This window comes from Topomyia yanbarensis, chromosome 2 (genome assembly GCF_030247195.1).
Source record: "Topomyia yanbarensis strain Yona2022 chromosome 2, ASM3024719v1, whole genome shotgun sequence".
In the NCBI taxonomy this organism is placed as follows: domain Eukaryota; kingdom Metazoa; phylum Arthropoda; class Insecta; order Diptera; family Culicidae; genus Topomyia; species Topomyia yanbarensis.
The window spans coordinates 178571093-178598300 of record NC_080671.1 but is presented as its reverse complement, the minus strand read 5'-3'; the positions used below and the strand labels follow the sequence as shown (position 1 = coordinate 178598300).

General features: G+C 40.8%; 1 protein-coding gene across 1 annotated transcript; it reads left to right on the top strand.

Annotated features, from left to right (window-relative positions):
- Positions 1-444: 444 nt before the first annotated feature.
- LOC131682246 (importin-13) lies at positions 445-26911 on the top strand. The gene is made up of 8 exons (XM_058963603.1): positions 445-1039; positions 1102-1581; positions 24180-25700; positions 25768-25860; positions 25929-26067; positions 26133-26288; positions 26349-26520; positions 26583-26911. Exons 1-8 carry the CDS (start codon positions 725-727, stop codon positions 26680-26682), a joined length of 2976 nt encoding a protein of 991 aa, XP_058819586.1. The 5' UTR covers positions 445-724; the 3' UTR covers positions 26683-26911.
- The last annotated feature ends 297 nt before the right edge of the window (positions 26912-27208 follow it).

Genomic DNA, 27208 nt, shown 5'->3' with positions numbered 1-27208 from the left:
GAACTTATTCTGCAGGTTGTTTTATTTAACCGTGTAACTACAGTCGACTTGGAGAAACATCACAACGCAAAACATTACATCTACAAATATTAGCAAAGCTTTGGTATACTATATGTGACATTTTGACTTAAGATTAAATTAACATATAAAGAGTTATAATTTTTCTCTATTATTTGTGGACGATAAAGAGTCAATGCTTAGCTTTTATTTGGCATAAAAAAACTCAGTTTGTTTACATTTGTGTAGTTTATACAGTTGACACATAGAAGGTATGTGTGCGCGTGATAACATTAGCATTTCTTCTTCATATGGATTTTAAGTGGTTTGAAGCAAATAGAATTACGGTTGGATTTTTTTCAGTGTATATGAAACGGAACAGTTATGAAATATTTCAGTTGAGATTTTATTCCAAGGCCTCATTTTTGTGTCAGCCGGTTGACTGTCAGTTCTCTCCAGTTTGGCTGTCAAAAAAAGAAAAAAAAATTGCTTGCTCGTTCGCTATTTGCAGCCATCGTCCTATTTCCTGTGTATTTTTGTATCATTTTTCGACCCTAACAATTCCATAAAGAGTCAAAGTTGTAATGAATAGCAAGGAGAGAAATTAGGAGTTTAGTGCATTTGCAAATGAAACTAAGCCAAGATTCTCACAGTGCAATTATCATAACCCGACTGAAACAAACGGTACACTCCTCCATTGCGCACCTCTGAAGAGCGCCTCGTCAAGATGGATGTTCGCATGATCGAAGAAGCGGTTCTGACGTTTTACCAGAGTGGTACTCATAAGCAGGAAGATACACACCAATGGCTCCAACAAATTCAAGAAAGTACGCACGCTTGGTCCTTCTGCTGGGAGCTGATGCAGCTGAACAAATCATCGGAGATTCAGTTCTTCGGTGCAGTAACATTACACTCAAAACTAACTAAACATTGGGCGGAAGTGCCCAAGGAGGCACACAACGAGTTCAAACAAAAGCTGCTGGAGAGTATTATTACGTTTGGCAAAGGTCCGAAGATTGTTCTGAGTCAATTGTGTATTTCGGTAAGTTTGTTTACGACTACTGATTATGATGTAAACGCATAACACTTGTTATGTTATTTTAGTTGAGTGTCTTTATTGTACATATGCTGGAACATCCGACCGTGATCGAAGAGGTAACTGGTATGTTCTTAAATGAGCAACTTGGCTCCTTGTCGAAAAACACACAATTGGAAATCTTGATGTCAGTGCTAGAAGGCATCCCTGACGAGGCGGAATCCGTCCATACACAAATCCCTAGGTCGATGGTTCGTGAAGAACTGAACAAGAAGGCTGAATTTGCTACGGGTACGGTGATAAATTTTCTTAGTGGGAAACTGAACGATGGGCGGTTTGAGGAAAGCGAAATGAATGTGTTAATCAGTGCGACCAAATGTCTCGCGACCTGGCTGAAGTATGGTAACGTGCGGCTGGACGAATGTGAGACGATGGTTCAAGTGTTGTTGAAGATTGTGCACTACTGCTACTGGAAAGAACCCAAGGAGGACGGGTGCATGTTGCAGGAAGACAGCGATTTGGCTGAGACTGCAGTAAAGGTGCTAGTGGTAAGTAGGAAAATAAAACGCATATTGTGGGTTTTTTATTTCTGTTTATTAACAATATAAGGGACAATTTATAAATTACGTAGCGCAAAAATTGCCCAAAATTTACTCTCCCTCCCCCCATGTAACGAGATTTCACAAATTTCTTTATCCCCCTTCCCTATTTCGTAACAAATCCGTTAAACAATTTTTTCTTCGGTTGAAACAAGCCGGTGTAACGCCCTAGCTTACTCCCGCTTCCCTATATGCTGCAACAAGTCAAATTTTGCTGTGGCTTCGTAGGATGGCTTCCCACAACATGCGTCGCATCATTCTTCACGGAATCGACCTCAGACAAATCCAAGGCCGGCGTTCATCTCTTCGACGATGTCCGGTATCCGGATAGGTCACAATACCGCAACTCGTACTCAGCCGCAAATTGATAGCCAAGCGACGGATATACCTTCTGCAATTCCAGCAGCATACTTCCACCAGCCAGCACGAGAGCTGCCAGCTCTCCAGTTCGCCCAAATGAACGTTCAAGCTAGACCGTCATTCCCAGCGGAATTTGGTGATGGCTTCTCGCATCGACCACAGACCATGAATCCAAGACCGGCGTTCATCCCTTCGACGAATCCCGGTATCCAGACCATGAATCCAAGACCGGCGTTCATCCCCTCGACGAATCCCGGTATCCAGACGGGGCACAATACCTTCATTCCAGGTCAGCAATCAACACCGATACGACCTGATCACTCGCAACAAGGTGAAGTAGCGACGATCCCCTACGAGACAGTGTGCGTTCTCAACCGAAGTCAGATTGCGGCGCGTCAGGCGGTTTCAAGAGATCTGCCCGAGTTTGACGGTACATTGGAGGACTGGCCGCTATTCTACGCCATGTTTAACTCGTCTACGCAGATGTGCGGATTCACAAACGAGGAGAACATGTTAAGACTGCGGAAGTGCCTGAAAGGAAAGGCATTGGATGCTGTTAGATGCGAGTTACTTCACCCGTCGAATGTAGCGGATATACTGTCTACACTTAAGATGCTCTTTGGACGATCAGAAGCGATCATTCTATCCATCGTTAAAAGAATCAGAAGTCTTCCATCACCGAACATGGAGAAGCTCGAAACGGTAGTCAATTTTGCATTGACAGTGAAGAACATGATCGCGACGGTCCGAGCGTGTGAAGTTGAAGATTTTATTTTCAACGCGTCTCTCCGGTATGAGCTAGTGGAACGTCTGCCGGCATCCCTGAAGCTGGACTGGGCGAGAATTGCTCGTGGTATCCCAAACCCAAATCTCGCCGACTTCAGTGCATGGTTATATACCGTAGCGGAAGATGCTAGCACGGTGATGCCAACTTCAGGTCATGATCAGCGAAGTCGAAATGTCAAGAAGGACGGGTACCTAAATTTTCATTCGGAATCGGACTCAAGCGACGCGAAACCATCTGAGTTACTCAGTGAACCAATACGGGTTGTAACAGATCCCGAGAAAAACCTGTGTGTGGTGTGCAAGGGCAACTGTTCGACGGTTTCACGGTGTAACAGATTTGAGGGTTTCAGCTACGATTCGAAGTGGGCAACAGTTAAGGAATGCAAGCTATGCCGAAAGTGTCTTCGCAAACACAACGGCTCCTGCAAACAGCAAAAACAATGCGGCATAAATGGGTGCATATACCTGCACCATCCTTTACTCCACAATCAGAATAGCCACCAGGATAAGGCGTCAACATCAAAGCTACCGATGTTTCCTTCTGAACCGAAACACCCGGAACAAAGTTGTAATCTGCATCAAGGACAGTCGGCAGTATTATTTCGCATTCTCCCTGTCATACTGTATGGACCGGAGAAGGAGGTGAAGACTTATGCATTTATCGACGATGGATCCGAGCTAACTTTGATGGAACAAAGCCTGGCAGAAGAGCTTGGTGTCGAAGGACCTAGAAAGCCCCTGTGCTTGAAGTGGACGGGTGGTACGCGGAAGGTAGAGAATAAATCGCAGCAGGTGAATCTACGAATCTCTGGGGCAAGAAGCTCGACGAAGTATGAACTTTCAGGGATTAACACGATCTCCTCTCTACAAATACGACCGCAAACATTGCTAACTTCTGTTCTACAGGAGAAATACGCGCATCTGTCTGGGCTTCCACTTGAGGACTACCACGACGTCAGTCCACGAATTCTAATTGGCTTGGACCATGCCAATCTCGGGTACGGAATGAAGAGTCGCGAAGGTGATCGAAACGAACCGATCGCGGTGAAGACTCGTTTGGGATGGACGGTTTACGGTAACTGCACCGGGAAGGAAGAAATCGGTAATCACGTGAACTTCCACGGCGTCCAAAGGTGCGACTGTACACAGGAGTATGATGATGGCCTGCACAGAATAATGAAATCATACTTTGCGTTGGATAGCATGGGAGTTATCAAACCGAACAAACTTCTCCTCTCTCAGGAAGATCAGCGTGCCCATACGTTGTTAGAGTCCCTCACCCGTTCAACAAACAAGCACTACGAGTGTGGTTTACTCTGGAAATACGATCACGTCCGACTTCCGGACAGCGAAGCGATGGCTTTTAGGCGGTGGAAGTGTCTAGAAACCCGATTGAGCAAGGATCAAATATTAGCAGACTATCTTGAGACGAAGATCCAGGAACACGTCAGTAAGGGCTACGTAAGGAAGTTGACTCCGGAAGAACTACAAGTACGTCATGCACGAATCTGGTACCTTCCTATCTTCGTAGTTGCTAACCCGAACAAACCGGGTAAGTTTCGTCTGGTGTGGGATGCCGCAGCAACCGCTTTCGGCGTTTCCCTAAATTCAGTCCTGTTGAAGGGTCCAGACCAGCTGACTTCGCTTCTTTCAGTACTGATTCGCTTCCGTGAGTTCAAGGTAGCAGTGAGCGGTGACATCAAAGAGATGTTTCACCAAGTTCGAATGCGAGACGAAGATCAGCACTGCCAACGTTTCTTTTGGAAAAATAGCAATGAGTCTGAGCCGAGCGTGTACGTCGTTCAGGTAATGACCTTCGGGGCATGTTGCTCGCCAAGTACTGCGCAACATGTAAAGAACAGCAACGCAAAGCGATTCGAGCAAGAGTACCCAGAAGCAGTGGACGCTATCATCAAGCAGCATTACGTTGATGACATGCTCGTAAGCACGGAGACGGAAGAAGAGGCAGTGAAACTGGCTCAGAATGTGAAAAAGATCCACGAGCAAGCAGGATTTGAAATACGCAACTGGATATCTAACTCTGGTACGGTAATAGCGACATTGAAGGAGGCAACGGCGAAGGAGAAAAATCTTAACATCGGCGACGAAACTACAACAGAAAAGGTGCTCGGAATGTGGTGGAAGACTTCAACCGATTGCTTCACATACAAAGTTTCGTCCCGCTATGATCAAGTTCTGCTATCAGGTTGTCGTCGACCAACGAAACGTGAAGTTCTACGCACACTGATGATGATATATGACCCTTTGGGGTTGATTGCACATCTATTAATGTTCCTGAAGGTTCTTCTTCAGGAAATTTGGAGAACATCGGTCGGCTGGGATGACCAAATCGAAGACGCACAGTTCGAGAAGTGGCTGACATGGCTCGCGGTCTTTCCGAAGATGGGACTGGTGGAAGTTCCACGATGTTACCGGACATTGACAACGGTAAGGGCTAAAGCAGAGATGCACACGTTCGTGGATGCAAGCGAGAACGGCTTTGCAGCGGTCGTATATCTAAGATTCCAAGAACGGGATGCTATCGAATGCTCATTAGTAGGAGCAAAAACTAGAGTAGCACCCCTTAAATTCTTGTCCATCCCAAAGTCCGAACTTCAAGCAGCTCTACTCGGCGTTCGATTAGCGGATACAATACTGGCCTCTCTTTCTATCAAGATCAGCAAGCGATACTTTTGGACAGATTCCAAAGATGTATTATGCTGGTTGAGATCCGTTCATCGCCGATATAGCCAGTTTGTAGCATTCCGCGTCAGTGAAATCTTGGACTCGACCGACGTTAATGATTGGCGATGGATTCCGACGAAACAGAACGTCGCCGATGAAGGAACAAAGTGGACCCGAGTTCCCAATTTATCAACGGCCAGTCGTTGGTTTCGTGGTCCAGAATTGCTTCGACAAGACGGAGACGCCTGGCCCGAAATCCCTAATCTCGGAAAACCGACGACAACAGAGCTTCGTCCGCATCTACTTCTTCATGCACCAACGGTGGACCCGGTCGTTAATCCGCAAAAATGCTCCAAATGGGTTCCACTCCTACGTCGCGTAGCATTCATATTCAGATATATCGGTAACTTGCAGCGATCATCGAGACGAGAACGATGTTTTGCTGGACCGCTGACACAAGCAGAACTGACTAAAGCGGAAAACTATTTGTACCCCCAAGCACAGTCAGAGAATTACGCCGATGAGATCGCAACGTTGACTGAGAGTTACTTCTCGAAAGGAGAGCAAAAAAAGATAATCAGAAATAACCTGCTCTTTCGCGGCGCCTTCCTGGACGAAAACGGTGTTGCTCGCGTCCGGGGTCGAACAAAGGCATGTTTATTCATTGATCGTGATGCTGCTGAACCCATTATTCTTCCTCGGAAACACCACATCACCCTACTGATCATCGCCGACACACACGAGCGCTTCAACCATCAAAACCACGAGACAATCGTCAACGAAGTCTTGCAGCGCTACCGTATTCCTCGGCTGAAAGCAACGTATCATGCAATCCGGAGAAACTGTCAACGATGCAAAAATGATCGAGCGAAACCACAACCTCCAGCGATGGCTGACCTTCCGCAGTCACGTTTGGCTGCATTAAGCCGCCCGTTTACCTACATGGGGGTGGATTATTTCGGTCCAATACTGGTTCTGGTAGGACGACATTCGGAAAAACGGTGGGGGGTTCTCGCCACCTGTCTAACTACTCGCGCCATTCACTTGCAGATAGCTTACACACTGACTACCGACTCTTGTATTATGGCAATTCGAAATGTCATGGCTAGGAGGGGTGTCTCAGCAGTCATCTACAGCGATCGGGGAACTAATTTCCAGTCTACAAGCAAGCTGCTTAAGGCAGCAATCCAGCAGCTCGATCACGACAGACTGGCAAGCGAATTTACATCAAGCCGCACTCAGTGGGCTTTCAACCCACCGGTTTCACCACATATGGGAGGAGCATGGGAACGGTTGATACGTAGTGTGAAGTCTAACTTGGCTAAGCTTCAGCCCAGTAGGCTACCCACCGACGAAGTGCTGCAAAATGCCTTGATCGAAGTCGAGAACGTCGTGAACTCAAGACCACTGACTAGCATTCCCATAGATGACGATGAATCGCCCGTACTAACACCTAACCATTTCTTACTAGGATCAGCAAACGGTTTGAGGTCGTGGGTTCCCTTCGACGACAGCCATGTGTACAGAAAGAACTGTTGGATCCAGTCACAGGTCATGGCAGACAGGTTCTGGAAGCAATGGGTCCACGACTATCTGCCTACGATCACACGAAGAACCAAGTGGTTAACTCCGTCGAAGCCTATTACGGTCGGTGACGTCGTAATAATCGTTGACTCAAAGTTCGAACGAAACTGCTGGCCTAAAGGTAGAGTTATTGCTACGCAACAGGCTCCCGACGGACAGGTACGGCGGGCCACCGTACAAACAGCATCTGGTGGAATCTACGAACGCCCTGCAGTATCGTTAGCGGTACTCGACGTTGGCGTTATAGCGAATACGCTTCCAGATGATCCTTCGCGCATTCTGGGGGGGAGTGTTGACTACGCCCCGTCAACAACTACCGCTTCGTTACCCCCACTAAATGTTGCGCCACTGCACGCCGCACCCGACCTGATGAAAGGATCGGGAGCAACCTGAAGGACGTAAATATAAACAAATCGCCATCGTAAATCTACTCTATACTATATTCTACTGCTATATAAAAATCAAAAGTGAACTAAACTATTGCCTAAATTGAATCTCTGCGTTAAAATTATAAATCTACTACTATTGCTAGTGCTATTGTTAAATCTACTTAGTGAATAACCTAGTAAATAGCAACATAAGCTAGACGAAAACAGTGAAGTAGTGATCATAACCGCGTTCATTTGACTAAAAGCTATTATTGGCATAGGTCATTGTAAGCATTGAGGGTACGATCGTTCGGAATAGACAGTGTTGCCAGAGAATTTTAGCCGAAGCTAGATCGCTAAAAGTATGTAGAAAAGTTGTTGAATTATTGAACACTGAATTAGAAATTACATTTTGCAGGAATTTTATAATTGCATTCTACCACGGAATTAATTGTTTTATTTAGATCCAGCTTCGTTGTCTCCGCAACAAGCCGTCTCAATTGCTAGTGTCGTCGAGAGCGTTCTGGCTTCCAGTACATTCCGTTCTATAGAGCAATTCTAGTCTGGCTGAATGTAGATTTCTCGGAAGCTGGGTCGCCTCCAACCCGCCCCAAAACCTCTTTGGAGTTGAACAACCAATTTCGCTGGTGAAACCCACCAAGAGAGTGGACATGCCTTACGTCAAACGCTAGTTCTAACCTTCCTCTACGCTCTCTTGATTATCACCGACATAATGTTTCCGGATGATGGCATCATCAGTTGCATTCCGGTTTTTCACTTGTGAGGAGAGTGGTGAACACGCTGCCCAAACGTCGCGACATCTATCAGATACACAAAGAATCTGTTGTGCGTGACGGACCTCCCATCGGTCCTTTCACAGCATCGTGTCGATGAAATGCCAGCCACATTGGCTGCGGCATTGCAAAGTGTACGGATTTTTGATGGTTTCTTCAGGTTTAGAACGACACATTCTGTAAGGTACCATGTTATGCATGTATCCCTTCGCCTGATATTCGGAAAGCTGCCGCACATCACTTGCCAATCACTGGGTCTTTCATGATTCGTTCTTTTCGCCACAGCAGTCCCGCCTCGTACCGCTACCCGACACGCTTCGTAGTTTCCTGAAGAATTCGCACGTTGTACTTCCAGAGAGTTGGAACATCTCTCAGCCTCGATGCCCAAACTTTCCTTTAGTGATGGTTGGTTATGGCGTTAGATCCTGGCAATTTGGGTTCGAGTTTCAAGTTCACTCTGCTTCTGCTTTGAGTGTAGCAGGGATTGATGCTGCAGCTGGTTTCCGTCGATCTCATACTACGTGCGAATTCGGCATGGTCACTTTTTCCACGCGCTTCCAATTTATGGCAAAGTCTAAGCTTCTGAATAGTCTAATCAGTACTAAAGATTGTCTATCTGTACCATTTCGCGATACATCTGGCATTCTGGAAGTCATCTCGGCCCAGCAATATTCCTCATCTATTTTAAAGACGTAAATTATATTAAATTAAATTATTAAAAAAAAAGGTTGTACGACTTTCCCCCGAAAACCATTCCCCAGAAACTAAAACACCGAAGTTTTTTCCCCAGAAAGAACCATTCTCCAGAAAACCATTCCGTCGAAAGTACCAATTACCAGAAAACCTTTTCCCAGAAAGTATTTTTGCCCAGAAAACCGTTACCCAGAATGAACAAATACCCAGAAGTTCATACCCCAGAAAAAACCATTTCCCAGAAATTGAGGTATTTTAACTGAAGATGACTTATTTTTTTATTAGTATTAATATTCTGGTTTGGTTTTGTATTATAAGAGCTATTGATAAAATGGTATCTTTTAATGTTGTACCATCGTCCTGGCCGGCAATTAAAACTTCTTTTAATTTTTTGTCTCCTGCATGTTTTTTTACAGCGACGCCGGTTTATCATATCTCCTTGCAGATATCGCATATATTCCGCCGACGTGGACTGCTCTTCCTCTTTGAATGCTTTCACAACCGCATAAAGTTTAAGGGCACTGGTACCTTTTAAGAGTGCATTTAATTGGTTGTGATACCATTCTATTGCGTTTGAGGTATGTCATTGAGGGTGTTGTATCACATGGTCCGTGGTGTTGCATCGCATGTGAAATTCAGGGGAAAATCTGGCCTGTGCCTGTGCGCAGTGTTTTCCAACCCTTCGCTTCCCCAATACCCAAGCCTTCAGGCACATCTTGAGGCTTCAAAAAGTCCAAGGCCTGGGTTTGTCTGAAAGAGATCTGCATTTGCACGCTTTTCAAATAAATTCCAGATAATCCCAATTTTTGGATCCGTTTCCACCAATTTTTCGTTAGGTGGAAAAAGCAACCATATCGCACAGAATTGTGAATAATCCTTGCGATAGCGTTTATCTCAGTTGTTTCGAAATCTGTTAATGCAATCGACGGATTAATTATAATATTGTTGTTGGCTGCTATGGTTTTCATTAGTTCTAGAGCTTTTTTGTAGTTGGATTCTGATTTATCTGGAGGAGCATGTGTACTAAGGGTAGGAACGTTCGTTCAATGCTCAATGTTCCGATTGACCCGCGGATGTCAATTTATGTAGCAGATGAATCAATAAGGACATGACCTGTGATCAACTCGTATGCTCGGTTTATTCAAACATAGGAGTTGACTCCTTCTTTTAAACATGAGGAATTCTTTGAATATGTATGCCAAATTGCCCTCGGAATGAAACTTGTTATCTACTCGTCTGACCGGTTTTCTCAAACATAGGGTTGATTCATTCTTTCCAGCACACTATGGAATAGCTGGAGCAAAAAGTTGGCTAAAATAGGAAAAACATATTCGAACTATCACATTAAAGATTTTTATAACATTCTTCGATGTTTGTTGCACCACGTACCATCGAAATTTCAAGGGGTTCCTCTACTCTCGACGCCTAAAATTGAAATTTTTTGGGAATAATTTGCGAAAGATCTACTGAATAGATCTTGATTTTTTTATTTTTATTTTGTTTCGGCTTTTCAATTTAACTTTAAACGACAAAAACAAACATTTCTGCGACCTTGAAACGTCATTTGTGACATTGATGTTTAAATTACATGGGTCCCGCTTAAGTAAAGTTTCGGCTAATGGGGTTCTCGTCTTCAAAAGTGAAATTCGAAAGCCATTACCATAAAAATGTTTCATTTCTTCTAAAAACTGTCCGTATGCAAATTTGCGTCGCTTTTAATGACGTTTACAGCGCTTTTTCATTAACAAGTGCACGATTTCACAAAATCCTACGTTGCTTGCCATTGTACCAAGAAATCGAGAAAAAAATTTAGTTTGGCTCTAGGCAACCAAAGCTTTGTGCTCAATCATTAACCGTCAATTGGCGATTCTACGTTGAAACCGCTCGCAGATAGCGCTGGAAGGAAAGTGTTGCTGATTTTATTTTGTTCTGTCATAGTGCATATATTTTCTGTAAACATTGGTAAAAAATGACTTTTAAACACCAAATTACCGATCAATTTGTTGATAATTGCTTATAAAAATGGAGGAAAATCATCATTTTATCAGATGATGAGTAAACATCTTGCGAAAAGAGTGTAAAACATAGTGGTTTCTAATATTATTCGCAGAGCTATATGCGCGCTGTTTCGAAATGTAATTTGTTGAGCACCGTAGCCGCCGCAACAGCATTTCCCGTTCGTCCTAAGTTAAGCTACACATTCATGAGATGGTGTAAATTCATGAAACTCTCCAGATCACGCGAGGAAAGAATATATCCGGCTAATAGGAAAGTGTCAGCTTTGTATCATGCACAGCCGATCCTTCTCTCCGATAGCCTTCACTGAATCTCCTACGTAGTTCAAAATATAAAGGAGTTTGACATTGGTACTGATTGGGTCTCGGTTTCGAGTTGGAACTTTATTTATGGAACGATTTTTTATAACCACAATAATACCCCGATTACATTTCGAAGAAATGTATGAGTCAAATAGTTGCAAATGGCTGTACTTTCAGAATAATTGCAAATAAAACTAAATTTCTTACTCGTTTCATTCATATTTTGGCAGTGGTTAGCTTTTTCCGAGAAGATAATGAAGATTTTGTTGTAAGCTACGACTCACTTACGGGTGAAAAAAAGCAAATTGTATCACTTTGCCAGTTCATGAGCTGAATCATAGGTGTCGCATGACTAATTTTGGTTTTGCCGCAAATCGCCAATAGCACGCAAAGCGATAGAGATTTGAGGTGTCCTACTAGGTATTTAACCTAATGGAGCTCTTTTTATGTTTCTAAATCTTCAGGTAATATTACATGTCTTTGCAACTCAAATGTATTATAGAGTTTTGGGATATTTCCGCGGCACGATGCCGCAAATACTGAAAATCGACGATTGTTGAATATTTAACAAACAATAGGGTGGGTGCTCCAATAGCCGTGGTGTACTACTAGTCGCAGTAATAGGCTAAACACTTGATTAAAATGCCAAACGCCGTTAATTATTTCTTGCTTTGTGGTTTGCACTAAACTCGCATGGCAACACAAGTTTTATCATAGAAGTTTGCTAAAAAAACAACTGAAATAATGAGTTTTCCTTGATTTTTGAGCTCCTATGCAGCTATAGTGGGCCAAATGTACCTAGAGTTGCATGCTTCAAAAGTAATCAATGGGTTTTGCATCTATAGGAACCGGAATTAGCAATTGGGCCACTATTGCTACATGCGGAGCAAGCGGTTTTAAATGCAAAAATTGGTTCAAAACCAATTATATTTTTTCTATCAAATTGGAATCTAAAGCTTTCATTTAACATATAATCATCACCCATTCCATCTTTTTTAATGCGTTTAAATTTAAGCGCGATGCGTAAATATTAGAAAAAATGTGAATAGCAAACTTATAACAAGTATTTAAGTACACATGATCTAAATGTAACGAATTGTTTATTGAGAAAATAGAAGAAGAAAAAATTTCGGTAAAATAATTTTCTGGGTTTTGGTACTTTCTGCGGAACAGTTTTCTGGGTTATGGTTCTTTCTGGGTGAAAGTTTTCTGGGCTTTGGTACTTTCTGGGGATTAGTTTTCTGGGAATTAGTACTTTCTGGAATATGTGTTTCTGGGGAAAAAGTTTCGGTATTTTTTCTTCTGGGGAATGGTTTTCGAGGGAATGTTATACAATAAAAAAACCCCTTTCGCCGACAACATGTGATTTTTCGACAAATACGGAATAAAACCGATGCGGAGTTTTTCAGAGTGCACTGAAGAGCTTTAATACGTGGTGTGTTTGAAACAGATGGTTTTATACGTCATTTCCCGAAGTACCACTTCCCGGAAAACTATTTCCCGGAATGTACCATATCCCGGAATATCGTTTCCCGGAATGTACTATTTCCCGAAAAACTATTTCCCGGAATGTATCATTTCCCGGAAAAACCATTTCCCAAAAAATAAAAAAACTCGTACCTCACCGACCAAATTTATTTTTAGAAGACCTACTGTGCAGCTAATTGTGTTCTAGGAGATTTTGTAACGAATGTACTTGAACTGCGTAACCAGCAGCAACTTAAGCGCCACTCTTCGTCAAGAAGAGGTTGCTGCGGCTGTTTGCGAGCCCGGCTGAGGCTCCTATCTAGGGCGGGTTGAAAAGTTGTTCAAACACTTGAAATCACTCAAAAGCTCCCCAAGAGAGGAAAAATCTAAAATTGTTGCAATGGACCAAATTCAAACCTTCGACGAGAGAATATTCAGTGATCATTAACGTAGCGGAATTGATAATCTAAATCTTGAACCAAATTAACGGATGAGCAATTCGATATATTCATCTTCGACTAAGACCTATGCTTCCTACGTGACGTCACTGATATCTTTCTGGTACAGGCTAATTTAAGACTAGGTTTTACAAATTTAAAATAGTTAGGACCTTACGTGCTGGTGCGAAAGCTAAATGTTGCTGACGTTCTGCATGTCGTTCGTTGATAGTATCCTCCGGCGAAACCGCGTTTCATGAGGTGATTCGCGGTTGGGATGACCACGTGTTTGCTGGTATTACTGGTGCAGTTGATCGATGGGAGCGATATGTAGAGGCGTTTTATGTTGAACCGTAGTATACGCAGACAGCTTACGTGTGCTGAATGAGCCGTTTTCGGAGGTATAGCGATGACACTGCTCGACGAGCCGCCGGATGTTCAATTCGCGCACAGATGGCGTGGCGCGCGGTCTATCCGGTGCGATGTTTTGTGTTTTCGGATGGCAGTATGTCGTTGCGCAACTTTGCGCGATGCTTTGGCGATAGACTGATGTGAGACAAGGGGGTGGTGGCGATGCGCTGGCGTCACACGCACTCACGCACGTGGTTTGCGTGAGAAAGGTCTGTTGAAAGGCGCGAGGATAATTCGCGCGCGCTTCCAGATTGGATTTGCAACCCTTAATGACGAGCCACGTGTAGGCAGGCACACTTGTGTCGTTGATCGTCGATTTTGGAACCTGCCAAGGAAAAAAACCCACGTTGAACAGTAGTGGGTTTAATGTTGTTCAACGTGCGTCCCCTTCAATTATCCGAATATACCGACAAAGCGTCAGGTGGCGGCTTACCATATGTCACTGAGCACGTTTCTCATACAGGACTAAGCCTTGGCACTAATCGCCTTTAAACCATCTAAGCTTATTGGCCGTGTCTATTCCACGATACGGCGTGGATTTGGCTCCTTTAGTGAACTGATCGAGATCACAGCTTCCAATCAAAAGGTTCAAGAGAAACGCGATAACTTTGCATGATCTCGAAGCTATTGTCCGCTTTTTACCCGACAACAGTTTTCGAAAGAACGCTACTGATCCTCAATACCATCTCGTTCTAACAGTAAGGTCTCCCATCAGGTTTGCTCAGCCTCCCCTTGTGCTGATTGTTCTGTGTAGTTGCAAAATTAAACCAGCGGGTAGATTTTGCCAAACCTAACGTTCGATTTGAATGAGATCCGAATGGAACTCAAAGGAAAACTCACGCGAAAGGCTTTAGCGATCTCTTTAACCGAACGATAGAGTGCGCATCAGTTGCTGCAAATTAGCTTTGCTACCTATAAGGTGCTTTTAGTGGTAGCGTTAGTTTAGTGCACGCATAAATTGGGTGAATGACTTAAACCTTGCATTCGCCGACGCTAAATTATAAAAATTTTTAAATATTATATTTCAAAATTTTTATACTTGAAATTTAATTATTCTAGTTATTACTTCGAAATTAGTGCAATAACGATTTCTCATTTCGATTTTTTCCAAAGTACGCAAATATCTTCCTATAATCCTATGTACTTTGGCCCCCGAAGTTTTCCTTAGAGTATTCTGATCCTATTCATCTTCTATATCATATACAACTCATTATAAAAGTCCGTCAAACCGCCGCATTCCATCAGAAATATCTGATTATAAAATTCCTCTAGTATCTAACTAACTTCAGATGATTCTGAAAAATCTATGCATTTTACCCCAAATCATAATGACCCAAAAATATTGGAAAATGTTGCTTTCTTCAGCCAAATGAAAGCTCTCTATCACACTACGTTCCACTCACGCCCAAGCTTTCCTACTCAGAATACCTACTTTAGAACATGAAAAGTTGTTTGAAAATATTTTCAATTTTTTTTGATCTTGTGTGGTTATTGTGGTAAAAAAACAAGATAGCGACAAGATTGCAAAACTGTAATTTTAAAGATTTAATCTTTTCGATTCCGCGATGTTAGGAAAATTTATTTAAATTGATCATTATATGCTTACGCTTACGAACGATTTTTGGTTTTGAACCAAAAAGAAACTTGGGAGGATTTAAAAAATCGAGTGGGGAATAAAAAGCACCCAAATGAATGGGCTATCAATGAATTAAATGGGTACCAAAATAGAAACAAATACTTTCCAATTTTCCCACCGCAGGTAGTGAAGGGGTGAATAAATTCCATAAATTCATGACCGTCTAATTCCTGACTAACAGGCCCTATATTTTGCCTCATATTTGTTCAAAATTTTGCGGATTCAGTAAAAATGGTATATTTTCAATTCTTTTACCATTTTGAATCGATTTCTTCGCGTGGTAATCTTCGGTGACACCACTGTAAATTTTTGATTTGAAAATTTTGTTATTGAAATAAAATAATATAACAGAAAATGGAAGGCGAACAGAATACCTAATTGTATATATTATCAATACTGTTCTATCATTTTTAGGTAAAGTCGAAGCGTACAGAAAAACTTCAAACGCGTTTTTTCCAAATCCACTTCAAACCACCAGCTTTGAAATATTCACAGCATATTCTAAATTATTTTGTCCAGCGACGTACGAAGGATTTTAGACACATTCCAGCGTTAGGGGACAACGTTTGCACGCATTATGCAACTGTTAACAGCTTGTCGTTTGAAAAATCCTACGATGTACGCTCAAAACACTTAATTGAATACTTTAGAAGTCCTAACACAACGTTAATGTTATGGGTTCGATATTTTTCAGGTTGTCATTTCATTCTGATATGTGAAAATGTCGCGTTAGGGGACAACAGAGCAAAATATTGATTTTCCAACCTACACTTGTATTTATCAAAAAACTGCTCTATCTCAAACTTCAGAGCATCAATTTGTTCTAGGAATTTGATCATCGATAGTCACAGAACAATACTGTATACTTAGATTTTCGTGCTTTCATGAAATTTTTTTCACGACCGTTGCAAACGCTGCGTTAGGGGACAACACCAAAATTAACAAAACGGTCGCATATGAAGTGTTGTCCCCTAACGCGACCGAAGTGTTTGTTGAAGCTCAAACAAAGCGAAGTATATTACCTCTAGACATGTAAATAACTCAAAACAAAGATTTGAAATGCCAAACTAGATGTATTTCTAGTTTCACCTTGATGTGTATTTGACAAATGATATTTAGAAATTAAATTAATAAGGATTGAGAACAGGCCACACCGCATCCCACAGTGTGGCCCGGTATAGAAGAGATTGTAGACCACAATCGCCACCTTCTAATGGTTCGAAAAAGGTGGTTTCAAGTAGTTTTGGTAAGTTGAATACATTATTGACATCGGAAAATATATTAAATAAAATTAACTGTTTATTAGGGTGACTCAACCATTTTTTATTTTGTTGGCCAAATAAGTTTTTTCAAGCAATTTTAATGCGCTGACTTCGTTTTTTAACATTATAAAATCTTGAAAATAAAATTGACTGTTGATTAGGGCAGATCAAAAAACGTCATTAGGGTGGTTCAATATTTATTTTCTTGTTGCGTTAAAAATAAACAAATGACACTGAAGCAACTGACACTGAAGCAACTCAGCAAAGGTAAGACTGTCAAACGATTATACTCGGTCAAGCAGTTATGATATTTACATATTGTATATAATGTCGCGAAAAACCAGTAATACGGTTGAAGTAAAGATTTCGAAATAGAATATCGTCCTTTCAGTTCAACCTCTGGCGTTTGTTCAAACGTTTCTACTCATAGATCTGCAAGAAGACACTTAATAGTTATGATTGCGGAAATTAATCAAAATGCAGCCGTTTTACGCGATTTTTGGAAAAGAAGGGAAAGACGCAACTTTTGGAAAATTTAGATATATTTCAGTATAAAAAAATTGTTAAAAATCTGCACACAATTGCGGTTTTATGGGTCAGCTGGCCGTCTTGTCACTGAATTATCTAAATGATAGAAAACTGGAGAATTTCGTGAAATTGTATCTTTTATTTTCGAATTCTGAGAAATGCGTATCCTCAATAAAATTTTGACTATAACGTGCTATAAAAACATTAAAAAGATGTGTTAAACTACGATGTTTGGTTCATGTAGAAGAAAATCAATTTCGAAAAAACAAACCGTGGTTTGTTCCAAGTGGTCAATAATTATAAACTATGAAGTCCCGTTCCATTTTTTTTTCAAAAATTTCTCCACGATGATTTAGTTGGAACCGTAAACCTCCGCAATTTTTTTATTTGTTCTGCTCCCAAGCCCAATACGTTGAAAAAATTCGATCAAAAATGTCCATTTTCACTTAAAAGATGCAAATTTTCAAAAATTTCACAAAACTTTGGTTTTAAACTGTGAAGTCCCTAGACTAGATGCTGATGTTTCATGTTATTTTTAGACATATTCCGACAATTTTTTTTTTTTCGATTTTCTACATTTCATGTACTCCCCCCTTTGGATTTTTTCTTATATTATGAAAACAATATTCAAACGCCGCACCCCCTTAATGATGCCCGATTGCGCTAAAACTTGCATAGATTACTTTTTCGATGTAATAAGCATTTTATGTAAGACTTTATTCGAAAATTTAAGATGACCATTTTTATTGATATCTTGCCTCTTGAACACCCCTAGTTCTCCATACAAACTTTGGTTTTAAACTGTGAAGCCCGGTTCCAATTTTTTTTCAAAAATTTCTTCACCAGGAGTTTCCTGGGACCCAAAACTTTCGCCATTTTTTTCGTTCTGTTCCCCGATCGTGTGTTGAACAGTGTTATCCCGTCAATTTGAAAGAATATATAAGCAGGACAAGTGAGTTTTATTCCCTATGACCAAATTCTTCCGTGCGCTCTCATACTTGTTTGGCATATTGCGTTCCATTCCATATCTTTGAACCCTGTTCTGAAATTGTTTAGTTATCCTTAGATAGTTTATCCATTGATAGATGTAATAAAAACTCGATTATTTTGCGATGTTATAAGGTAGGCCTTCCCCTTAATGGTATAACCCCCCCCCCCCCTCTCTTTCCACCCCTTAGGCCACTCATACCACTGCATGGCTGCGCTATTTCTGAAATAGGTTGCTTATATCTTTTATGTCTATATCCTGTTCTGTAGGCTCCCAAAGTATCTCTGCAGAAGGATTTACCGTACTGTAAAGGAAAGCGTTAGGGGACAACACTTCAGTGCACCCCTATGAAAGAACGATTTCAAAGTTTGTTATATACAAATAGCACATTTTTAGAAAGGTATTGATGAGTACTAATAGCTTCTGAAAATATTTCATAGATATCGCGCATTGTTTTTGTGAAAAATTGAAAAAAACATGATTTTTGCGTTAGGGGACAACGCAAAAATGGTCAATTTTTGCCCCCCTTTTATCCGGCAATCCATTCACTCAAAAAATCTGCGTCCAGAGATGAAATCTTTGTACAATATGTATACAATAAAATGGCATTTAAGATTAATTTTATAACGAGCATACCGGTGTGGTACGGGAAAATACATTCAATTATTAAAAACGAGTCCTAAATGTATTACTGGTTTTTATTGACGAGCGTCATAAAATTCTTTTAAAAAATTTCAATATACCTATGATTTGGGAGCCTTAAACCTATACCAACATATTTCAGAACAACTTTTACTTATATTAGCAGATTTATTTTCATGAGGTAAGCGATACAAGTGCGTGGAATGTGTCTTAGTTAATAAATGATGTCTGTTTCAATTTTCTTGGCCATTTTCAGCAAATTTAAGACTAAGAGAAACGAAAGCAATGAAGTTGAAAGACGGATAGATATTCTATAAATGATCGGATGCTGATTTTAATATTTTCAGCGTTTCGCATAAAATTAAAATAGCGAAAAAAATCCTACGTAAGTCAATTGCTATCGTTCTAAGGAATCGAAAAAAAACTAGTTTTTGACACTAGGACAAACATTACAGGAGATAGTATAAATTCTTAACGATCAATTTAGAACGCCTCGAAATGCGGCCATCTTTGAAATTGAAGAGGCAGTGTTTTCCACACCGTTGGCAACATTTTTATTATGCTATATTTCACCCTAAGGAGGAAAATTTGGTAAAAACCAAAATTTCTCACTAGGGTGAAAATTTGTTGGTAAAAACCAGTCTTTGTACAGGAGGGCACAAATCCTTATTTCATACTATGTTGCGTTTCGGCTTCGCCTCTTCAGAAACCGACACTAACGTATTGTCGGAATAGATTAGCGCCGGCTTGACGCAAATCCCTTAAAACTAAAACACACTATGTGTTTCAATCAAACGACTGATCAAACGTGAAGAGGCGAAGCCGAAACGCAACATAGTATGAAATAAGGATTTGTGCCCTCCTGTACAAAGACTGGTTTTTACCAACAAATTTTCACCCTAGTGAGAAATTTTGGTTTTTACCAAATTTTCCTCCTTAGGGTGAAATATAGCATAGTGCTTTCGCATAGGCCTGCTAAGCCAAGACAAGTTTCGGCTTCACTTGTGTCTCATCGGCATAAACAGAACTTCTGCTCGAACGGGACATCACGTTTGATCAGTCGTTTGATTGAAACACATAGTGTGTTTTAGTTTTAAGGGATTTGCGTCAAGCCGGCGCTAATCTATTCCGACAATACGTTAGTGTCGGTTTCTGAAGAGGCGAAGCCGAAACGCAACATAGTATGAACATTTTTATGATAACCAATCAGTACACTAAAAATGCCCTGAATACGTTGTTTGATTTTCACGAAGATTAGGTAAAAGGTAATGAAAAAATAAAACCATTTCCTAAAATTTAGTCATAAATATTCCTGGAACCTTTGAAATTTTATAGATTGTGAATGTATTTGTCTGAGATGCTGCCTTCTTATAAATATGCATTTTTCTTTGGAATTTTGTGTAGAATGTTATTTTAATCTATATGAAGTTTCTCTGAAAATACTCTTGGACTTTCATTGATTTTTATTCTCACTAATATTTGTTTACAGTAACAGTGCATTGAAAACGCCTTCAGTTATTTTAAATTTCACTTCGTATTAAAAATTTCTATGTGAATTAGCCCTCTTTGGAACAATAACAAATCAATGGAAATAATTTTAGAATTTCATTGATTCAAATACAATAAATACAATGAAATGGATTTGCTTTCTTTAAAATTTTCGTAGCATATTTTTCAAATGCTGTTATTTTCTGGACCTTCGATTGATTGATGATGATTTCAAATAAAATTACATATGCATGAGAATTGGTTTTTCAAATTTATTAACATGATCAGCGAGCAAGGACAAGCTGTGAAGGAAAACCAAACAAATATTTGAGTATCAACATAGTTCTAAATGCAAATGTTCTCAATGTACTTCAGATTTCAATAGTATAACAAGTTGCCGAAAAAAGTAAGTTCCGGGAAATGGTACATTCCGGGAAATAGTATTCCGCGAAATGGTACATTCCGTGAAACGATATTCCAGGAAATGGGACATTCCGGGAAATGATATTCCGGGAAGTAGTACATTCCGGGTAATGGCATTCCGGAAAAACGACATACAATCGTGCTAGTCGTGTATCTATCTGTGTATGTGGGCGTCTGAGTATTTGTGACATATGGGTCAGGGAATGGATGCTGAACTGGCTTATATGATGGAATAGTGGGTAATCCTTCTTGGGATTTGTTGGTCACTTTTTACCGGTGTTCAATTCGTGCATTCGATTCGATTCATTCGGATTGGATAAATGAAGGTACGATTAATTTACCGACGCACGTCAATCATCCATTCCCGGCCAGCATAGCATGAGATACTTGTAACGAAATGCAATTGTCGTTAATGGTAAATATATAACATTTTCTGGCATTTAGACGATTCCAAGTAGTTTTATTGCATGGTACATGTGTGTTGTTCAATTAATACTCAATAACAGTACTAACTCTACTTTTTATTTTATTTCATTTTATTTTATTTATTTTCGATCTCATGCGTCATATTCCTCTGATGACCTCTCCGAGTTAATTTTACATAAAAGGGCAACATTGCTGTCAACAATGACTATTCGCTGCCATCAGACGTCGCCAGGTTTTACAAAAATTGAGATGTATTGTCGCGCTTACAATAAAATCTCACATTGCGGGCGTCGGAAAGGCACATCAAATATAGCAGCAGTTGCTCCGCAAGCCGATTTCAGTGGAGCCACTAGACAATGAGCCCGTCGAACATATGCGAACTATAGGAGAGATAATCAGTCTCTATTGCAAATGAATGTACAGGTAGCACACATATCTCAACACGCAACACTTCCCATACACATGTAAACATTCATACATGCAAATATACAAATGCTCGACAGGTAACTGGTCCAAGTGCATTCACTCGTAGGATCTATCATTTCGATGATCGCCTCGATTCTACGAAACCAGTGCACAATCCCAGTAAAGTTCAGCCGGAAATGAACTGGAATTCTGGCTGGTTCCAGTTCGTCCACGGGCTCCAGTAACACAACCGATTCTAACTAGAATCGGTTCTGTCACTGGAGCCGGAATACGAACTGGAACCAGCCAGAATTCCGGTTCATTTTCGGCTGAGCTTAACTGGGATTAAGCTGACACCCAGCAAAGTTCAGCCGGAAATGAACCGGAATTCTGGCTGGTTCCAGTTCGTACACGGGCTCCAGTGACACAACCGATTCTAGTTAGTCAGAATTCCGGTTCATTTCCGGCTGAGCTTAACTGGGCATACCCTCTAAGAACGGTTGGTTTCAAAATCGTCCAATGAAGGACGTTCGTGGGACCAATTTAGACAACGTCCAAATAACTGTTCAACGAACGTCCATCGATGGACCCGTGTTGAACGATTTTGAAACAATTTTTTGGACGTCTCAGTGGGTAAGCTAGTCTCTTCTGGTGAATGCATGTAAAGCACTATTTAGACTCTCGGTGAAAATGAACGTGAACATGTGTTGAATACCTTCCATTGTTCACGGCGGACGACGTCGTGAACAGTTTCATCAGCGAACGATTTCACGCTCACCTGGCAGTTTACAGTTTGTCAGAATGCAATCTGTTATTCGAAGGCGAACGTTCACCGTGCACAGCGATGACATTTATATTCACCACTCCGCATCAATTCCGCCCATCGTCGCGTTTACACTCCCGGTGAACAAGTGAATTCGACAACATTTCAAATGGGCCGATAAACAAAACGTAAACAATTCCGGTTAATACTTACTTCAAATGGACACTAACAAAGCTTTATACATACCTTAAATAAGCCGATTCTGAAGCCTGACTGTTGGCGAAATAATGGATTATCGAAAAGGCACATAAGCTAAATAACTTATTTTGCTTATGTTCCCTTTCACTTCCCCTCAAAAATTAACGGTTGATATACACCAAACAACAAAACACCAAACAACGTCTCGCCGAAAAAAGATTATGGGAGAGGGCACAAAACCAGTGCGATGTTTCAAAAGGGACCAAAACATTTATCTGCAAAAATCGTTCAAAATACAATTTTTGTAATAAATCTGGTATATTATTCGGAAAAAATGGTTAATTTAACACGGCATTGGGTTGTTTGGTCCTTAAATCAAGCTCCTGTTCATAAATGGGAATATAAAGTATGAGGCAATTTTTCAGACGCCATTTTCTCAACATGAGCATATTGTATATAATGCCTTAACAAATGTTGACGTCGAATTATCCACTGCGAACATATTTCACCGTGGAATATTTAAAATGATCGGGGAATATGAATATTGTTGCATTGATTCAATTATATCGAATAATTCAAGCAAACTTATTGAAAAGGACCTATGTGCAAATGAGAGCCTCTCTTTGTTTACTTTCTCTTCCGCTAATAACATGGTCGCATTTGCGTTTGCTGCTTAACTCTTTGCATAATATGCTAGTCGAAATCATGCTCTTCCAGTATGTACTGGAATATTATTGGAAAGATTAATGGTAAAGCCGTGATAATTGAAAGAGAAAGTAAACAAAGAGAGGCTCTCTTTTGCACATAGGTCCCTTTCAAAAAGCACGCGAGAATTGTGCATGGATTCGCTAAGTATATTAAAGTACTATCGTTTAGTTCCAGTTTCATAAATTTCTATGCGCTAATATGTGAGATATTGGAAAAAAACAATTTGGCGCACATCGAGTTCACGTTCATTTTCACCGAGGGTGTAAATAAGCCTTAACTTGGAAGCCCCAGACACGACAGGACGAGACGGACGGATGATGGACTGGACTCGACGGGGCCTAGTTCAGAGTTTTAGGCATTCTTCAATGCACGGCTAGCGACCTCAAAAAAAAACGATTTTGTCTTGCGCGCCAATGCAATGTTTTGATTTCGATGATGAAATACAAAGAAAAAAACAGATACGACGGCAGCCATTTTAGCTGCCACCTTGTGACTCTGTTCAGCATGTCCTTAAATGCTCTTTTTAATTAATATTGGCCCAGCCAAATTCTATATGTACAATCATAAACGAACACCTGCTGCCGGTGTGCTTGAGTCACCGATCGCTGACTACTGTGATCATTGAAAAGTAGTTGTCATTATTACCTATGCACACCTGTGCCAGAGTATCTGTGGTCATAATTATAAACAATCATCATTCTTATGTACACTGCAAAGACAAGTGTTACATACGTATTTTTGTTGACATCCAACAGTGCACTTGACCTATAAATGCTGCTAGCGGTGAATTCTTTTGGATCAACTTTGAAATGTAAGCGTTCAGAACTGTGGGTTGTTTCTTATAAATTATGCAAAAAGATTGACATCCGCGTTTCCCATTTGGGTGGATCGTTTGTATTTGGTTTCAAAATTATAAATGGGGAGTTCTAATATGTATTTTTGGAGTCTGCAAATGACGGCTTGGAAGACCCCTTCTTCCCTCATTGCAGTTTAGTATTTGTATGGTCATTTTATCGACCATCTTCTGCATAAGGAATCATTTAGTTATCTAGCATTGAGGAATGATCGATTGAAATATTTTTTTTGTGTTCATAAAATCTGTTGTTATGTTAAAAAATCTCCTACTCATTAGTCATAATAGAGCACTGGATAAATTGTGATTATTTTTTCCTTGCAGAAAATTATAAGCTCTCAAAACTGCAATGGACACAAGTATTCAGCGACAGTTGTCCGCTACATGCATTTATTCCTGGACGTCTTCGGACCGATTCTAGACATGGAGTGGAAGGAGAACAACGAAAATGAGAATCTAGCATTCGTGATCTACACCCTCTTCCTGTCTACCCTGGAATGCTACTCTTCGGCTATCTTCGCGGGTATTTTGTCGGACAACGAAGAACTCGCCAAAGTGTACGGGAGAACCGTCGATCTTCTGGTCAAATGTACGGACAAACCGGGTACCTATCCGGTCGATGAATCCTGCAGCACGTTGGCTATGGAATTTTGGTACATGCTCCAGGACGAAGTATTTTCGATGCCCAACGATGAGAACAAAACCAAATGTTGGGATGCGATCAAGCCGGTTTACGCTCACATTGTCAAAGTTTTAATACGAAAAAGTCAGTTGCCAAATGAGAAAGCGATGCACAAATGGAACTCCGATGATTTGGAAACGTTTCGATGTTATAGACAAGATATTGGGGATACATTGCTGTCATGCCATGACGTGCTGAACGACATAATGTTAGATGTCCTGTCTGAAGCGTTGGACGAATCCATTCTGTACCTAAACTACGATCCGCAAAATACGGACAGCTGGCCACTACTTGAGGCTACTATCCATGCATACTGTTCGATTGCACAGAAAATAGAGTATGCCGAATACCCGCAGGTGGTAAAGTTACTCAAAGTGTTAAACGATATTCCGTACGAAAAATATAGCGACAAATTGTTGGGAATGGCACTGGAAACTGCCGGAGCTTATAGCGATTGGATCAGTGATAATCCAAAATATTTGCCATCCGCCATCGAACTTTTAGTGAAAGGTCTTAGCTCGACGCAAGCATCGCAAGCTACGCTAGGTTTAAAAGATCTTACCTCAGAGTGCCAAAAAGAAATGGCTCCATTTGCACTTCCTCTGCTGGATGCTTGTCGAGCTGCCTTGCAGGGTGGTCACCTGAAAAATTCGGAAATGATCCGTCTCATGTACACAGTCGGCAACATCATGAGCGTCATCTCGTATGAGAACATCATCCAATACCTCGACATCATGGTTTCGCCCTGTTTCGAAGAACTTCAACAGAACGTGCAGAATCAGGACAAAAGTGATGCTGCCAAAGGTCGGGTAATCCTTCGGCTCGAAATGATCTCGAAACTGTTTTCCTCACTCAACACACGAAAGTTGAACATCACACAACGCACCGAAAAAGATGAAGATCTGCAGCTCGTCCCACCCCAATCACCGCAGCCCGTCCAACCAATTCTGCTAATCCTAGAAAAGACGATGGGTTTGCTGAAAAATCTCTGCACGCTGTGGATTCATGACGAAAGCGTAATAGAAACGTTATGCAAAGCGCTCCAGCAAGCGTTGACCAATCTGATGGACGATATAAAACCGCTGCTCAACGACATGTGTGGCCTGATATTGCTGATCTTCGCTAACAAGTGTGCTCCGTCCGCGGTAGAGATGGCGGGCAATGTAAGTGAAATCGGGTTGTGGGCGCGGCTAGCACACTAATAACAACCACTTCTTATTTTGATTTCAGTTTATTTTGATCTTCTACAATGATCCAGAGAGTCGAGAAAGTATGAAGCAACTATTTTCGGCGATTTTGGAGTATAATTTTGGACAAATGCAGGTAAGATGTCGAGTTGCTTGTTTGGTATAGTAGTTTTAATTTATTATTTAAAAATTATTTCAACTAAGCAATATGACGAGCATCAGAAACTGTCTGATGTAGCGGATCTTATAGAGACGTTCTATCTATTCAACACTCGAATAACGAAGAAGATGGCCATGTGCTACGCTGCTGTGCAAGCAGACTGCATAAAGTTAATAGAATACGGTAAGTGTTTTGCCTAGGTTAATTTAAAGTTTTTTGATTATAATCAATTTCCGGTCTGTTTACAGCCATGAAAAGCATGATGTTACCGGAGACGGGTCCCATCAAGAAGAGCGTTGGATTTTTGTCTGTGTTTATTAAGGAATCTCGCAATTATCCATTGATGATGAATGCCGTTGCGGCACAGGGCGAGAACCTCCTGCGGAATACCTTTTTATGTCTTGGTAACGTTTTGAAGGATATAAGCGAAATATTTAGGAAATAATTGCTTTGCTTCCTTGCAGGTGGTTATACACCGCGAGCACACGTGGATGTTTTTGCAGACATCTTCCTTGCCCTGAACTACAAGTACCCAAGCGATTTTGTTCGCTGGATAAAGGTACTCGAAAAGCCAAACTTCCCCACCTTCTTTGTTAGCGCGACGGACAAGGAACAGTTTATTAAGAAAGTAATCAAGTAAGTCATTGATTGTTTGCTAGTGGATTGTTTCATCTAGAATGCACTTTAATGTTTTGCAGAGAGAAAGTTAATCGACGACTCGTGCAGGAGCATGTGAGGAAATTTGCTGCAATGTGCAGGAATGCTGTGGAGTGGGAGATTGATTTTAGAACAAGCTAATTAGTGTGCTCTCAGCACGATGACAGCGACGCATATGCTAGGTACCCTTTATTGTGATTTAGATTTTAGGTTCGGTATAACGAAAACGAAGTTTAAGCAATGTGTTGAATATGGAGTCAAGAACGAATTTGTTTCGTTTCAACGTCCTCCCCCCAAGTCTCAAGTGATACGTAATATACTTCTTCGACGTAGATGTGCAGCAGCGAATAAAAAGTATGATTTTATTTTATTAAGACGTTTACTGGTATGATCCGAAATGTGTACAACTCGTTGAAGCTCAGCGGAACTACTCGAAGGTGGCTAATATGAATGTCAACTGGGTACTGAAACGATAATGATAATTTTTAGTAGGATGACTTCGTTTCACTGGCTAGTTGTCGATGTAAGGGTAATTAATGTATTACGTATAGCATTCATTAAGGCTCAAGTTACTTTCTTATAACATGCGTAAGAATTGAACATTTGATAATATGCATAAGAAATTGTGTACAGTTATCCCGCCGGTTTATCCATATAAAGCATCTAT

Excerpts from the sequence above, each read along its gene's own strand:
- LOC131682246 (XM_058963603.1), top strand. The coding sequence starts at position 725 with ATGGATGTTCGCATGATCGAAGAAGCGGTTCTGACGTTTTACCAGAGT. Across the intron at positions 1,040-1,101 it reads TGAGTCAATTGTGTATTTCG|TTGAGTGTCTTTATTGTACA; the intron begins GTAAGTTTGTTT and ends ATGTTATTTTAG. Across the intron at positions 26,289-26,348 it reads GAATACCTTTTTATGTCTTG|GTGGTTATACACCGCGAGCA; the intron begins GTAACGTTTTGA and ends GCTTCCTTGCAG.